At 43.2% G+C, this 17,421-nt stretch overlaps 1 protein-coding gene across 1 annotated transcript in view; it reads right to left on the reverse strand.

Moving 5' to 3' along the window:
- The window catches only part of LOC128734363 (serine/threonine-protein phosphatase rdgC), a 72,150-nt gene extending 55,876 nt beyond the window's left edge, over positions 1-16,274 (reverse strand). The window contains exon 1 of the mRNA XM_053828534.1: positions 15,924-16,274. Within this exon, the coding sequence (XP_053684509.1) occupies positions 15,924-16,134 (211 nt within the window). The 5' untranslated portion in view covers positions 16,135-16,274. The remainder of the gene's footprint in view (positions 1-15,923) is intronic.
- Between the last annotated feature and the right edge of the window lie 1,147 nt (positions 16,275-17,421).

Raw genomic sequence — 17,421 nt, forward strand, 5'->3', positions numbered from 1 at the left:
TAGATCCGCTGTCGGAAGATTGCGAATGATGTGAAACAAGTATTTGGGTTTTTTCTTGTATTCGTTTTTCAAGTGGTCCATTGAAAGTGTCACCAACAACGTTCAAGCTTCTTCTAGTTCCGGTGAACTTTCAGCAAAGCTTCACAGGAAAAACGCGAATGGAAGAAAAAATGCCTTTTCTAAACAGAATGATATTATAAAAACTTATTTCTAAATGGATTTGTTAACACCCAGTAATGTAAATTTATTCTGAACACTCGTTTGTGATAAAAATATAAAGTAACTAAGAGAAATCTATCATGCAAATTTTGCTTTTATTCAAACAACAATTTTTAAATTGAAACATCAGCAGTCACACTGCTAGAAGAATTAGTAAATAAACTTTCTTCGATTGCAGAGATGGTCGTTTCGACTGAATTACCTCGGCGCAATATTCGATTGTCAACTGTTCTAGTAAGTATGCGGGCTTCCTGCTGCTGCTGGAGGACTAATTTTAGCTTCATTGCCAGCGATACTTCATTAATTATCGACCCCCGAGACAGGTTCCATTCGGAATGAAAGGAAATTCGCCCACTTGATGGTCAGGTCAGGTCAGGCAGGTCTTTTCAAATGGCATTCGTCTCGAGTCTCGAGTGTCTCCTCTGTGCCTTTTCCTGTGCAGTGGAAGTTGAGTGCTTTTTCTGCCCTGCCGTACTCCTCCAACGGTCGGTGCTGTACGGTTTTAATTAAAAACGTTAGGTTCGAGAGTGGGAATGGAATAACATCGAAGGGCAATATAATTTCTTCGGTTTACAGCGCTCAGTCAGTACTCTCGATACTGGGGCCATCGCATTCTCCTAAACTAATCGATTGTGACGATAGAAAAACAGTTAGATAGCAGGAAGCTGTTTCGCTTCCGCTCCATTTCTACAGTTAAACATTCCAGCGCTAAATTGGATTTTCCGGTGATCCCTAATCGAACGGAGCTTATATTGTTTTTTTTTTCAATTTCACAATTAGGTACTACTTTTATTATATAAATTCAAAAGTAAATCCCCCACAATGAAAATTTCAGTCACCTGTTAGAGCACAATCCCGCAGGAAGCCATAAAATCAGAAGGCCCACTTGAACTTGCCATTGTGCCAATAATAGCCACAGTAAAGGAAGCCATATTTTGCGCTATCATATTGGCTGCAATTTCCCACCAATTTAGATTTCCTTCCCCGAAATGTCACAGCAATTTAGTCTTTATGGCCTGTACCGGTCGTCGTCGGTCGGTGTGGCACTGCGAAACCATTTTCACACCTTTGTTGGCCTCGCTGGGGCTCGAGTGAGATCGGTCCTAATGAGTACCAGCGCCCGCCGGGTAGGCGATGGGGAACCGGCAGCTGGCCGGCCGGGCGGCTGGGGAAAACAAACAGCAATCGCGTGTCCAACGACTACTAAAAGGCCGGCGTAATTCTGCAGCACTTTGACTAACCAGCCAATGACCGGGCCCGCATAGCCACGGAGCGGACAGGTGTAAACAGACTTGAACCAAGCAAAAAACCGTTCCCAGTCGGGATCGCTACTGTCTAAGTGCTCACATATCTGCAGTAGATGGAGAACCGGCTCTGAGTCATCATAACCCGAAGCAGTAAGTGACACGGTCCGGCACAAACGGAACGGTTATATGAAAACTCGATATGGCAAATGTTGGTGCTCTTCCCGGCCTCCCCGGTTTTGCAGTGGAGAATGACAACCGAAAGCGGTTATGCTAACGTGTGAACGGCGTTGAGTCACCAAGCGGCAACGTTGCCGTTGCTGACCTTTCTCCACCTATCTACCTATTCGCAAAGGATTCGCAGTCATCATATGGAGCTTCGAGCAGACAACCTTCGTGTTCCGGTGGGCGCAATGGGACCAAAAGTGCCAAAAGACAAATACAAACTACACAAATTCACGAATGGACACTTACTTACAGTTCAATATGATGACGCTGGAGCTGCGACGACGGCGAAATGCCGTGGACCGTCTCGGTCCCTGAAAGGATGAAGTGTTATTTCCCATGAGAGGTTTCGTCCGGCAATTTACCACCGGCTAGACACTAACTTTGTAATGAACATGAATCGTAAAAAAGGAAAAAAATTCGATTATCGTTTGCTATTTGGTTTGACTTTGGTCTCTCTGGCACTTGGCTGGTAGCTGGAATTTGACACTTCTGTATGTTTACTTGATTGTAGATGGCAAGTAAGTCGTGGGTTGCTGCCATCTGTATTACCACATTTTTTCATTTCAACATTAAAGTTCAACGTGGTGTTTAATGGCGTGACCTTCCATGCATTACAAGTGTTTTTTAGGAATGCATTGTACCTAGATCATTTTTAATGGGTTTCAAAATGTTCGAGATAATTAGAGTAGGTACCTAAGTTATTTTAATAGCGTCTATTTCTTGAATTTTCGAATAGAAAAAGCTGAATCATATTCTCACGAATTGTTATTTATTTGCCAGTTTATATGATTGCACTGGTTGGCTCAATGCAAGCATAGCTTACAAACAATGCCGGAAACGCGTCAAGTTTACTCACACAATTCGGACCCTGAACCGATAGCAAAACAGCGGCTCTCCATCGTCTCCGGTCAGTTGATTTTCCAGATCGACGGTAACGTTGGCATACGGAGCCGCCACCGGGGTACGCAGATGGTAGTTAATTGGCTGCCCTGCTTCGATAGGACAACCGCGCCCGTTGAAGAAATTACACGCATTGTGCTTATCGGCCGGCAGCTCGTACGGTATCCGGTTTGCACCGGCAAACACACTTAGGGCTGCCGTTACGGTGCTACTGTCCTGATTCGCACTGAAATCCACATCCAAATCGACTATGTCACTCAATTTCATCTTGCAGGGTTGCTCATTGCAACCAAGGACTCGTACCGCAGCCGGTAGGGAGGCATTGTTGGGACCTGGTTCATAGTAAAAGGTAAGTTAATTTTGACGTTTATCTCCGAGTATACGTTACCGTACAGGGTCTTACTGCCAAACCGAGAACATCGGCGAACAGGAAGGCTGCTAGCACAAACAGTTTATACATGTTGTCAATGAAATCGATTTCGGAACTGAGATACATCCGACTTCTGAGCTTGACGGTTTTATAGTTATTTGGGCTGCGTAATCTAATCGATGTTGAGATTATCTAACTGTGGTTGTTGTTTTCCATGAGATCAAAAAATTTATCTTATCACACAACAAAATCACATATTCTACCACCTGCGGATTGCACCCAGTGACCGACGGTTGACATTAGTCATCATCCCAGAATACGTGTACTACTACAGGCCCTTATTTACAAATCCGAAAAATATCCCATTCATTGGGATTGTGATTTATTTCACTTTTAGTCTTTGAGCTATCCGGTACATCCCGAACGCGGTATAAAATGCTATCACAAAGCGAGCAGATCGAAAGCCTCAAATCCTCATCCGGTTTGGAAACCGCGCTAATGAATCATCGAGCTCGACGAAGCCAAAGAATAAATCAAAATATTATACCTAGGCAAGAGGCGCCGATGAACACACAACATGTTTACTGAGTTGACAGCGCTTGACATGTATGCATACAAGGTTCTATCAATGTTCGGGAATTATTCAAAACGAAGAGTGATGCAAACCGGAATTATTATGGGCGTTTATCGAATGAAGGTAATGAATGTAGTGAATGGTCTGTGTTACGATTGGAACTATTTATTCTAACAATAAAGCAGTAGAAAGTGTAATAAAATTATTAAAACATGTAAGCTAGAGATGTGTCAATCATGCTTGTCAGTTAGTTGCCACAATAAAACCTAGGTATCAAGGCTTTTCATAAGATTCTATCATTTCCATGTCTAAACAGTATTTAGAAAAGTAGATAGTCTACTGCCGTGAATAAATCAATGAATAATTTCATTTTATGAAAATTATTAGTGATACTAATTTCCATCATTCTTTTTTGTTTGATCTTTATAGTCATACTATTTAGATTTTCATATCTAGTAGAAAAAGTGTTCCAGCACAACTGGTTCGTATTTTTTCTAGTCTAACAAAAACACTAATTGATGATACTACCATCATGTTATAATAACATGTCGTACTGAAATAGATGCTCTGGGCGAAATATCCGTAAGCACGTAAACTAGACTGGTTTACAAAAATACATGTATATAATTTTAGTACCCTTCATTATTATTAATTTGACATTAACAGGTTACAGTTGTCCTAGTTTTTTAGTGTAATAAAAGTAACAGTTAAAAAAATTACGAATCTGTATATACACATTTTTTATTTGTAGAAAAAAACACAGGAAAGCTACGAAAAACTTTTTCATGCGACAAATTAAAAACAAAGACGGAAGTATTCTTCTTCTTCTTCAGCAGCATAGAGCCGGGCCGGAGCCGGAGGCTGGTAAACGGCTTGGTAATGCGTACCATCGATGCCTTGTGCACTGGGCATAAAATAGACCCCACAGTGGTTCACAGCCTCTTACCTAGCAACTCCTACCCCAACCTCCTCGTGGTACCAGCCGGGATACGAGCAACCTCGGTGGAGATCGGGTATCCAACCCCGGTGGAAACCAAGGTCGTATGCTGACAGGGAAGGAGGGCTCCTTCGAGTTACGTTGGCCCTCCGGCGATACTGTGGGGTTGGTTGCGGGCTTCGCAAGCCTGAACCACTAAAAAACCCAAAGCAATGGGCTCCGTAAGTAATAATAATAACTCTAATCAGAACAATCGGCAAAGACCCAGGCGACGAAAACGGACTAACGATTGGAAATTAGGAACATGAAACTGTCGGTCTCTAAATTTCCTCGGAAGTACTCACGTGCTTTCTAAAGAAGTGAAGAGCCGCAAGTTCGACATCGTAGCGCTGCAGGAGGTATGCTGGAAAGGAACGATGGTACGTACGTATGGAGATGGTCATACCATCTACCAGAGCAGCGGCAATACACACGAGCTGGGCACAGCTTTTATAGTGATGGGCGAGATGCAGAAGCGGGTGATCGGGTGGTGGCCGATCAACCCCCGAATGTGCAGATTAAGAATCAAGGGCCGATTGTTCAATATTAGCATAATTAACGTGCACAGCCCTCACCTCGGAAGTACCGATGATGACAAAGACGAATTCTACGCGCAGTTGGAGCGTGAATACGACCGCTGCCCAAGACATGATGTCAAAATTATCATCGGGGACTGTAATGCTCAGGTTGGTCAGGAGGAGGAATTCAAACCGGTGATTGGACGGTTCAGCGCTCACCTGCAAACGAACGAAAACGGCCTAAGACTTGTCGACTTCGCCGCCTCCAAGAACATGGCCATACGTAGTGCCTTCTTCCATTGATTCGGATCACTACCTAGTGATGGTAAGGATACGTCAAAAACTATCTGTTGTGAACAACATACGATACCGCCGCCCGCCACGGTACAATCTAGCGCGACTGAAGCAACCGGAGTTCACCGAAAACTGCGCGTTATCTCTCGAAACCGCGCTATCGGAAGAGGGTGAGCTGGATGAAGCCCCTCTTGAGGACTGTTGGGATGCCGTGAAAACAGCCATTAACAGCGTAGAGGAGAACGTCCTAGGCAGTGTGGTACCAAATCGACGTAACGAATGGTTTGACGAGGAATGCCAGCAGATATTGGCTGAGAAGAACGCAGCGCGGGTACAAATACTGCGTTGAGCCACCCGTCAGAATGTGGAGCGATACAAACAGAAGTGGAGGCAGCAAACCCGACTCTTCAAGGAGAAGAAGCGCCACCAAGAGGAGAAGGAGTGCGAAGAACTCGAACAGCTGTACCGCTTTCACGACACACGGAAGTTCAATCAGAGACTCAACGGATCTCGCAAAGGCTTCGTGTCGCGTGCCGAAATGTGCAGAGATAAAGATGGAGGTATCTTGACGACCGTGCGGTGATCGAAAGGTGGAAGCAGCACTACGATGAACACCTGAATGGCGTGCAGGCGGAAGACCATGATAGCGGAGGAAGTGACCACATTGGTGTAGCAAGCGACGAAGATGTGCCACCCCCATCGATAAGGGAAGTTAAAGAAGCCATCCAGCGGCTGAAGAACAACAAAGCAGCGGGAAAGGATGGCATTGGAGCGGAATTTATTAAAATGGGCCCGAACAAGTTGGCCGGCTGTCTGCATCAATTGATTGTCAAGATTTGGGATACGGAACGACTACCGGAGGAGTGAAAAGACGGGGTTATCTGCCCTATCTACAAGAAAGGTGATAAGCTGGATTGTGAGAACTACCGAGCCATCACTATCCTGAATGCCGCTACAAAGTGCTGTCCCAAGTCCTCTTTCATCGACTATCGCATAGCCAATAGATTTGTGGGAGGTTACCAGGCCGGCTTCATGGAGGGTCCGTCTATAACAGACCAAATCTTCACCCTGCGGCACATCCTCCATAAGTGCCGCGAATTCCGAGTCCCCACACACCACCTGTTCATCGATTTCAAAGCCGCATATGATAGCGTAAACCGACAAGAGCTATGGAAAATTTTGGACGAAAACGGCTTTCCGGGTAAGCTTACTAGACTTATCATGGCTACGATGGATGGGATCCAGTGCTGTGTGAGAATCTCGGGTGGATTGTCGGACCCATTCGAATCTCGCAGGGGACTTCGACAAGGAGATGGTCTTTCCCGCCTGCTATTCAACATTGCGCTTGAAGGTGTTATAAGACGAGCAGCGATCGAAATGCGGGACACGATTTTCAATAAATCCAGTCAATTTATCTGCTTTGTTGACGACGTGGATGCTGTCGGCAGAACATTTGAGGCGGTGGAAGATCAGTACACCAGACTGAAACGCGAAGCAGAGAAGATTGGATTGAAGATAAATACGTCTAAAACGAAGTATATGCTGGCGGGAGGGACCGAGCGCGACAGGGCTCGTCTGGGCAGTACCGTGGTAATCGACGGGGATGAGTTCGAGGTAGTCGACGAGTTCGTATACCTTGGCTCACTGGCAACAGAGAACAACACCAATATCTGCCGTGAGATTAAAAGACGTATTATCAGCGGAAGTCGGGCCTACTACGGACTCCACAAACACTTGCGGTCGAACGATCTGAGCCCCCGTACAAAGTGCATACCATACAAAACGCTAATTAGACCGGTTGTCCTCTACGGGCACGAAACATGGACAATGCTCGAGGAGGACCTACGAGCACTTGGAGTTTTCGAACGGCAGGTGCTGAGAACCATCTTTGGTGGAGTGCAGTAGAATGGTGTATGGAGGTGAAGAATGAACCACGAGCTCGCGCGTCTCTACGGCGAACCAAGTATTTAGAAAGTGGTTAAAGCTGGACGGATACGTTGGGCAGGACATGTTGCTAGTATGCCGGACAACTATCCTGCAAAAATGGTTTTCGCGTCAAATCCGGTAGGAACAAGACGAAGAGGGGCACAGCGAGCGAGGTGGCAAGACCAGGTGGAGCGAGATCTAGCGAGCACTGGGTGCCCGCGGAACTGGAGATCAGTTGCCATGGACCGAAACAGATGGAGAAATTATACTGTGCAGGCCTTGTCATAAGACGTTAGGCCAATTAAGTAAGTCGCTTTCGACCTGGTCGAGCCATAATGCACGTTGCCCCCCCCCCCCCCCCCCCGCTCTGTTCCTGATGCCGGTGGGGTTGTTGAAGAGGACTATTTTCGTCGCACTGTCGTCCGGCATCCTTATGACGTGTCCGGCCCACCGTAGCCTGCTAACTTTTGCTAGATGTACGATGAGAGTCTCCCCAAGCAGTACCTGTAGCCAAGGTTGGTTCGAATCGGATCAAAACTCACTCACTCCCCATTCATTTGCCGATTCAATACATGCAGATCACGGCACGCTTGTATCTTCTTGCGAAAAGAGAACCAAAGACGCAAAAGAATGAGGCGAAAAAACAACACGTGAACCTCTATCGCCGATAAAGCTTTGTGTGTGTATCGCTGCTTGCGTGTGCCATATTTGATTCTCTCCGAGTGAACGGATCGGCGATAATTATCGTTTCCCGATACGAGTGAGTGATGAGTCTTGAACTTCCGATCGAATCACTTGGCGATAATGCAGTACAGCGATCGGAATAAAATTTTATCGCAAGCAGCAAACACAGGAAACAATCCACGAGCGGCGGGTACCTACGCATAATTTTGAATTGAAATTGGCAAATAGAAGCCGTATACCACTAGCACAGTTGTGTAAACACTAAGATGACCGTTATTACATAAAAATGAGCTTGATAATTTTGACGTAGGACTACGTCTTTTAACATAATAGACTTCATTTTAAAATATTTTACTAGATTTGAAATTGCTATCTTAACGTGTGATTTGCCTTTGCAGGTGGATTTGTATCGAACCGCGTTGGCGGATGCAAAAGAAGAAGAGATGACAATTGAATTTTGAATATTTCTAGTGTGATTTGAGATCACAGATGATGTGATTCGGTTCAGGTCGTAAAGTAGTCATTCCCTCGACGGCAACTTAACCCGGCTCAAAATTTCTCGCCAATGGGCATACAGTGGGGTTTCGAATTTGGCATGGTTAGATTTTGGCATGCCTCGATTTTGGCAACAAAAGTATCCATTTTTGGCAACATAAAATATTTTACTTCCAAAAATATGCGTTAATATCAATCAATTTTCGCATACATACTTGAAATGACGAAAAATTATTGCCCTAAGTGTGTCCATGAAAAAAAGTTTGCGATTTCGAACAAACAAAAATTATTTTTATTGCCGTAGGACTACGTTTAACCGCAGGTCGCCAAAAATTGACATGCACCACACGGATAGCTCTTGGCGGATTTTATAAACATAAAAAGGTTGCAATCGTTGATTAATTAGCTTTAGTCAATTTCTAACGCACATCCATTAAATTTTTTCATCTTAAAAAAGGGTCTCGATTTTGGCACGGTTTCGATTTTGGCAACATAGGCGACACGCATTTGTTGCCAAATTCGAAATCCAACTGTATTTTGCAAAACAATTACAATACAGGCTGCGATGTATGTTCATTGCGGAAGTGTAATTGATGATTTTTATTTACTTTATATGAGCAATTTGCCCTTTAAAACTTTAAAAGGACGTAACTAAATATAACTTACCTATACTTACTCAGCAATTTATTGTAAAAAAGGATCTATCAAAATTCAAAAGTGCTTTGATTATGTTCAAATTTAGTAAACTTTTTCGTTTTTAAAACAATTTTAGATTTGTATTTTTTTCGTTTGGCGTTTAGGTTGGCTTTTTCTAAGGCCCTCTTCCAAAAATCATTGTTTTGCCAGACTTATTTTCAAATAACTTTTGGACAACCAAATCGATTTTAATGATTTTACTACCAAATAAATGGTTTTGTCATTCTTTATATTTAAATGTCAGTACAAGTTATATGGAATAAATTGTAAAGCGTCAACTAACAGTTGAATTATGTTCCCAAGATGTTTCGAGTTCTGTATCAAATAACATGTAAGATGGTATAGCAAAGGTTCCTTTCACCAGCAGGTGGATTAAATCCGGTTTTTTAAACGAATTTCGGAATTTACGCGGTTTACGTGATTTTCGGAATTTACGTGGATGTGCTCAAAACGTCTTTTTTATACGTACCTAGGTTTGAAAATTACAAGGTTTACGTGGTTTTTACGCGAATTCACGCGTTTTTCTAATCGAATTTGGCAACAAATGCAGGTCCCCTATGTTGCCAAAATCGAAACCGTGCCAAATCGAGACCCTTTTTGGATATGAAAATATTGACTGTAGTTGCGTTAGAAATTGACTAAATATTATTAATCAACGATTGCAAGTCCGCCAAGAGTTATCCGTCCGGTGCAAGTAAGTTTTTGGCAACCTGCGGTAAGACGTAGTCCTACGGCAATAAAAATAATACTGTTCGTAACATTCATTTTTTCGTCATTTAAGGCTTGTATGCGGAAACTGACTGTTATTTAAGCATATTTTTGAAGTGAAATATTTTATGTTGCCAAAAACGGATTATTTTGTTACTAAAATGCCAAATGTGAAATCCCACTGTATAATGGCCCTAAATTCACAGAGGTGGTGATATGGATAACCAGAATAAAAGTGTATCAACACAACTGAGTACGCAAAACGGTTTTATAAACGTGCAGTGCCATTCAAATCTTTGCTTTCCACGCGCTGCCTCGTTCTTAAATTGCAAAACTTGCTGCAACATTTCTTTAATTCAGCCATAATATTTTTTTGTAAACATTTTATTAAACAGCAAGTTGCTGCCTTGTATTTATATTAAAACAATATCAGACATCACCATATCCTCCATTCGCCAACACAATTGCAACAAAAATATCCATAACCGAAAAATCTTACATTTTTTACCAATCGAAAAAAGAACGATAATCATCCAATGATCGCAATCCTTTCTCATCTGCGAAAATTATCGCCTGGCGATCCTTTTCCGTGATATTTACACACAGAGCGAATCACGAGAGAGTGAATCGCATTCCCCATGGCGCGTACACATTCAGGATACAATACAGAGAGAACTAACTCACAGGATTGCCGATTGTGCTCACACACGGAGCAGTATCGTACGATGAACATAGCAATACATTGATAGACGATGTCGTTTCATATACCGAGAAAAAGTTGAATGCCACTCGCAGTTTTCTCGCGGATCACCAACATTGCCTGTAGCTTGTGATTCATACGCTTTCGCCACTTTCCCATTTTCAGTTTGTACTTCGCTAAATATCGCCCGCAGCACTTTTCGCTCAAACACGGCAAGGGCGCGTATGTCCCCCGTGAGCAGCGTCACGGCTTCAAGTCCATAAAGAACTACCGGTCTAATAAGGGTTTTGTACATTGTTAGCTTCGTGCGGCGGCGTATACTTCCTGGTCGTAGCGTTTTACTAAGGGCAAAGTAGGCCCGATTTCCCGCTTGGGTGTGCCGCTGGATCGCCTTACTAGTGTTGTTGTCCGCGAACACGAAACGAACACGAACGAAAATACACGAACTCCTCTACCACTTCTAGTTCGTTGCCGTCAACGGATACCGCTCGTGGGAGACGCGCGTTTGTTTCCTTTGAGTCTCTTTCTTTCATGTATTTGGTCTTCGACGCATTTAGTTTTAGCCCACTTCTCCTAGACTCCGCTTTCAGTGTAGCGTAGATTACCTTCGCCGTCGCAAAGTTCCTGGCTATGATACCAAAGTCATCTGCAAAACCTAGAAGTTGGCTACCCTTGGTAAAAATCGTGCCTCTCGTTTCGATGCCCGTTCGTCGGAGAGCGATGTTGAACAGCATGCAGGATAAACCGTCACCTTGTCTCAACCCTCGTCAACCCGCGTCTCGAAGGGACTCGAGAGTGTCCCAGAGATGCGTACGAAATACATCACTCGATCCAATGTAGCTCTGATCAGTCGCGTCAGTTTGTCCGGAAAATCGTGTTCGTGCATTATCTGCCATAGCTTGTCACGACCGACTGTATCGTCTATCGTATCCTGCTTTGAAATCAATAGAGATGTGATGCGTGGGCACGTTGTACTCCCGACATTTCTGCAAGATCTCTCGGATAGTAAAAATTTGGTCCCTAGTTGCGCGAGCTCCCATGAAACCCGCCTTATAATTCCCTACGAAACCTTGTGCTAACGGTGACAACCGGCGTAACAGGATCTGGGAGAGTACCTTGTAGGCGGCGTTTACCAGCGTAATACCGCGATAGTTGCAGCAGTCTAGCCGATCACCGTTTTTGTAGATGGGACAAACCACTCCTTCCATCCATTCCTCCGGTAGTTTTTCCTCCTTCCAAATCCTCGAAATAACCCAGTGTAGAGCCTTTGCTAGCGTTTCTCCGCCATGCTTATAAAGCTCTACCGGTAAGCGGTCCTTCCTTCCTTCCTTCCAGCGGTTTCATTGGTCTTCAGCAGCCCGATTTCTCGTTTGACTTATTGGAGATCAGGTGCTAGGACATTACTATCTTCCATCCCTACTAGCACGATTGTTACAAAGTAGTTGTGGTAACCGAATTATGACTAATTCCAGTCGTAATCCGGTTGCTTCAACTGAATGAACCTAGAGTACCGAGTCTCCATTCGTCGTCTTTGTTCCGTCGCCTAGGTCGATGCTGAATATTCAATGCTCCAAATTTACTAGATTTTTGTAAATGTGATTTAATTTAGGTGTGTAACCGTACTGGGGCAACACTACCGAGCCTCGCGATGGGGCTGCCATCTTATAGTGCCGAGACTCACTATACCTCCTTCCCGGTTAGTATACGACCTTAGTTTCCACCGGAGTTGGTTACCCGATCTCCGCTAAGGTTGCTCGTATTCCGCCTGGTATCACGAGGAAGTCGGGATCGGAGTTGCTTTCCGTTTAACATCGATTATATTAATGTTGCCCCCGATATTACACCGGTTGTGTACGCTGTTGATGCTCGCTGTGAGTGGGTTTGAAACAGATGTTATTTTAACCTGTACACTTTTAAGCTTTATTGCTAGCTCCTAAGTTTGTTTTGTTAAGTTTAATACAACCAAAAAGAAGGGTATTTTATGCCTTCCCGGCTTTTTCCCCAAATTCATTAAGACCCAAGTCAGATGAATAAAATCAATAAATAAATAAATAAAAACACATAAGCTTTCTATTTCTAGCAAATGCACTTGGTCTTTCGTTATCTTGCATCAACAGGCGGTCATCACCGCTTATGTTTTGTGTGGATTCTCTATTCTCTAAGTTCATAGGTCTCCCCTTTGGGTCGCTATCTCCGCTCGTTGAAGATAACCGTCTTCCGTGATCTCATGGTTGTCCTTGCTAGCAGAGAAAGGGCAGGGTTTCTGGAAAGTATCACCCTTCCATGCTCAGATAGTAGAATAGCAACACCACCTCCAGCTCTGAGTGCCCTGTGTGCTGGCCTGGGTAGAGAAGACCATTTCCTTTCTAACCGAGACATCATAAATGTAACGAACGCTAACTTGTTACTGTTTCTGTAGCAGAACCTGGGCGTATCTGTTTAGTACAGAAATTCCTAAAGCGCGTTGAACCACCTGAAGTTGTTAAATTAATAAAAAAAAAGCGTCGATATGAAGTTGCTGCGTTTCATTTATTTTAGCTCAAACATGCCCCTTTAGCACCAACTAGTTCTACCTAACGTTCTTTTCTTTCCAGAATTTGAAAAATATGGAACAAAAAGCGACCGTGAAGTAGCATCAGGTTTCCTCGTGGAACAACTGCGTACGAAATAGAGTGCAAGGAACGATGATTGCCATGTATCAAAATTTACGAGAAAAACTTCAACCGGTGGCTCTTGATAACGGAATCTTCGAAGATTTTGATCGCCTCGACAAGATAACGACAAGATAACATCAGTGCTAGAAGAAAAGAGAAAAGAGTGTGTGCCTTTGTGTTCAACGGGATGGCTTATGGTTATTCAACCAATAGTTCAGTATTGTTACAATTTAAATGACGATGATTCATGATTTTCATGGCAGTAGAAGTTAAATCGAGATGGAAGCAAGTTGTTGCATATCACTTCACAAAAACCATCGTGAGGAAGGGATTTATGGACAACGGAGTTCAATTCTGATCCATTGATTCTTTAGTATTCTTTAGTTTAGATGATTCGGACCGTATGTACTGCTATATGTTTACCTCTTTTGTTCTCCCACCATCCTTATGAACAGCGAGTGAGACGTCAAACTCGCAGTTTCCCATAAGAACACTAGAGAATAAAAGAGACGACGAATACCGTTTGCCGAGCGGTGCGGTGAGTGTATGCCCCGATAAACAATTTAGACAGATGGCATTTTACGCATTTATGCCGATACGCTATGCCGATTACGCATCAGATGCCGATTTGTAGGTCGCTGATAGGAACGCGAACTTACTGAATAGGGGGAATAGTTCGAGTGTTTTTTTATGGGGACGTAAAAAAATTCAGATTTCAGGATTGCTTAACAAAGCACCATGAGGGTGAAAATATGTTGGGTATGATCAAAACTAGTTCCACCGCTCGAACTTTTAAAGCGAAAAATCAAAAGTTTAGCTGAACAATAGTGTCTTCCGAAGGTAACAGCTTGAAGAACTAAAGATAGCAAGAAGATTGCTATGGTGATATCCCCCACTTAGTCAACCCATCGCTTGTAATAAGGTAAAACAATCAGTGACCCGCTTAGACTGCTTAAAACCGGTTCTTTACCCTATGTGATAGCATGAGTAAGCGGCTCTCGTCGTTAGTCGGAAATTAGTAGGAGAATAAGCGATAGCGCTCGCGCATAGCACAAAACAAACTACATGAAAGGTAGCTAAATGAAAGGAAATCCAAGCATTAGACTTAACCAGACTTAACTTAGCCCGGCTTGTAGGATTCGTCGGTGTCTGCTTCAATTCAATTAATTTCTTCAATTAAAGTAATCCAAAAAATATTTTCTGCAGCGCTCATAATAGCCTCTATGATAACATTTCCTTAGGGAATTTCCTTTGTGGACGCGACAGCTGAAAGCATACTTGTTGTAGATAATTTAGTTTCGCTTGTAGGCGGAAAGAATCTATGTAAACAATTTCGGATGGCACGCATGCTAATAATAGGATATAAATGTATAACAGGAAATATATGTGCCACAATATGTGGGCTATAATTAACGAGCGGCACCAAAGCTATTTGGTGTTTGCTTTCGCATATCACATTGCTCCCCAAAAATGTGGACCTTCCTCCCACTCGAAGTTCCTCCATCGGAGAAACTTTCATCGCGCTTTAGCCACTAAAGAATTTAGTCAAAGTGGAATGTCATAGTAAACATGATGACATTTTCATTGATGTGGAATTTTACATCGCGCTTCAACGCGGAGCTCTTGCCTTCTATAGTAGTCCCCGGGCAAAACGAATCTTTTCCAACCCGAATGCCGTCGACAACGACGACGTAGTCGCAAGCAGCCGAGTAACTAAAACTCGAAAGCCGGATAATTTTAGCTCATCGCAATCGGCAGACAGGTGGAAGCTGGATTTTCCCTGCGATTTCATTCATAAAAACTCCTCCCGTCTGATACTGGGGTTTTCAAGCGATTGCTTCCCACACGGCAGTGACGCTGACTAGAGACTTGGTTACTTGGTTACAAATGTGAAAAGCTACGGAAAAAGGGGATTAAAGGATATACCTTGTTTGTTAAAAGAATATTTCACCGGTAGGTATGACGTCGTCAGGAAAATGAACAAATTCGGTTCAGTCCGTTGCTAAATTGGGAACGAAATGATTAGAGTTCGATGTGGGTGTCGATTTTCACTTTATTTGCTTGAATGATTAAATTGGAAGTAGAGAAAAGGACACCGAAAATATCGACGACTGCCATCGTCACGGGATTAGTTTTTTACCTTGCTCGACAGTGAAACGGGAGGTTCACAAGGGATCGATCTTTCACCTATACACCCACATGGTAAAACAAAAATATCATCAATCACAATTTATTTTCCATTGACTATTCTTTTCTGGTTTTTGTCCCACCACCATTCCATCATTCCATCCTTCTGATTGATAGTTATCCATCGACTGATTTCCTTTTTGCTGTCAGTCGATGTTTGTACGCTGAATCTGTATGGAGTGAGACGTACATCGGAACAGACATTTAACTACCACATCATTGTAACGAGGAAATAAAAGAAACAACATGTAAAACAATAAAGATTTTCCCACTTATTTGGTGTCCTACTTTATTGGTAATTATAGCTTTGATTACAGTTAGAAGTACTTATTAATGCGTGAGTGTGTCTGGAAGCGGAAAAAGCAAAGAATATCACGCAATTTTCTACAGATATTCTTTTAAAAGCGTAAACTTCATAAAACTTTAGTCATCAATTTACACCGCAAGTATGAAAAACTGCCAACGAACACATAATTCAATGAGAAACCACCCTTTCAGCGATATCAAGAGAAGAGACCGACAATACATATATTAACAATAAAGCACTTACTTCGTTCGACCTTCGTCATGCTCCCGCGGCCGGTTTTTCGCCACCGTTGGCACCAGGTCTTGGACTTGAACAGCTTCAGCTGTCTGGCTTTGTGCGGTACAGTCTCACCACCCCGTTCGATCTCCGACGACCGGCAGGAGGACGAGTCCTCGATGCTGGAACCGCGTCGATTTCGCCGGAAGCAACCGCACCTCCGCAATATCTCAGTCATTTTCCGCACTGGTTTTCTCCTCTTTTTTTCACTTTCACCAAGCTCACTTTCGGCGCGCGGGGTTACCACCCCAAAATAACCCACAGATAGGCAGAAAACTTTTCAGGAATTGTCGTACAGGATTTTCTTCGCTTCAATCACTTCTGTCGTGATTTCTTATCCGAAACATCGGTAAAAGCACCTGCCGGCCCCGTTGCCAACCGAATCGAACCGAACCGAACCGAACCGCCCACGGCGACAACCGTGGAGACAACTTTTTAATTTGTTTTCTCACTTCTTGGGTTTGGATGCGTTGCTCCAGTTCCAGGTATAGGAAGTAAAAAACGACAGGCAGGCAGGCCGCACGGTCGGCTCAACACACGGAGGAAGGGTAATCTTTAATTAACCTTCCACATTGTCTAGCTTTCCAGCAGCGTGTCGATGGTGTTGCGGATCGGATTGCACCGCAGGGAGCACTGCTCGGGCGTCGTGACGATGAGTTTTCCGACCGCGTTCATTGGATGGCTTCCAGTGGGTTCTGTAAGGAAGAAACAAAACAAAAACAATGGTTCAAAACTATGCGGATAAACTGGAACGGATGGAGGTGCAGAACATCGGCGGTGGGTGGGACTATGCGTCTGTCTTGGGATGTGGTTTTTATGGCAAAAACTTTCCAGTGTGGTTTTCTTTTAAAAGTTTATCAGAGGCTGCGTTGATTGTTTTAATTTTAAGGATGCATTCACTGTATTCACCCCGACTTGATCTTATTCTATTTAACCATGTTTTGTTGGAAATAATATAATAACTGCAAACAAATCAAAATTAGTCTTAAACTTAAGAAAGGGGTTCGAAAGCTACGCCATAAAACATTTTATCACAATTAGGGTTTATTTCTAATTCCCGTCGTAGTAAGGAAAGTCACTCTAATTTTCACCATTACTTAGGTGGATTTAATGAATACATACTCCAAAATCTCTGCTGCTGATTTAAATCAAACACACTTACCTTCCGATCCGTGCCCTTTGAATTCACTACAAAGCGATTAATAAAGCATTCGATTGAAATTACGCAACTGACTTTATATCTTAAATTCGTCGTACCGTTTTAAAATCCGTTCATCAAAATTTTTCATCGTCTGAACTAAAAATCACAATAATGTTTATGAAGCTAGTGCGTATGTATTTGTGAAGGACAGCATGACAAATGTTATTCTGCAAAATTTCTGCAAGTAATGCAAGTTTTCCCGGCTGTAGAATAACGACAATGGCTTGCATGAGTTATTTTCATTTATGAATGACGGAAATTGAA

The sequence above is a fragment of the Sabethes cyaneus genome, chromosome 2 (assembly GCF_943734655.1).
Source record: "Sabethes cyaneus chromosome 2, idSabCyanKW18_F2, whole genome shotgun sequence".
In the NCBI taxonomy this organism is placed as follows: Eukaryota; Metazoa; Arthropoda; class Insecta; order Diptera; family Culicidae; genus Sabethes; species Sabethes cyaneus.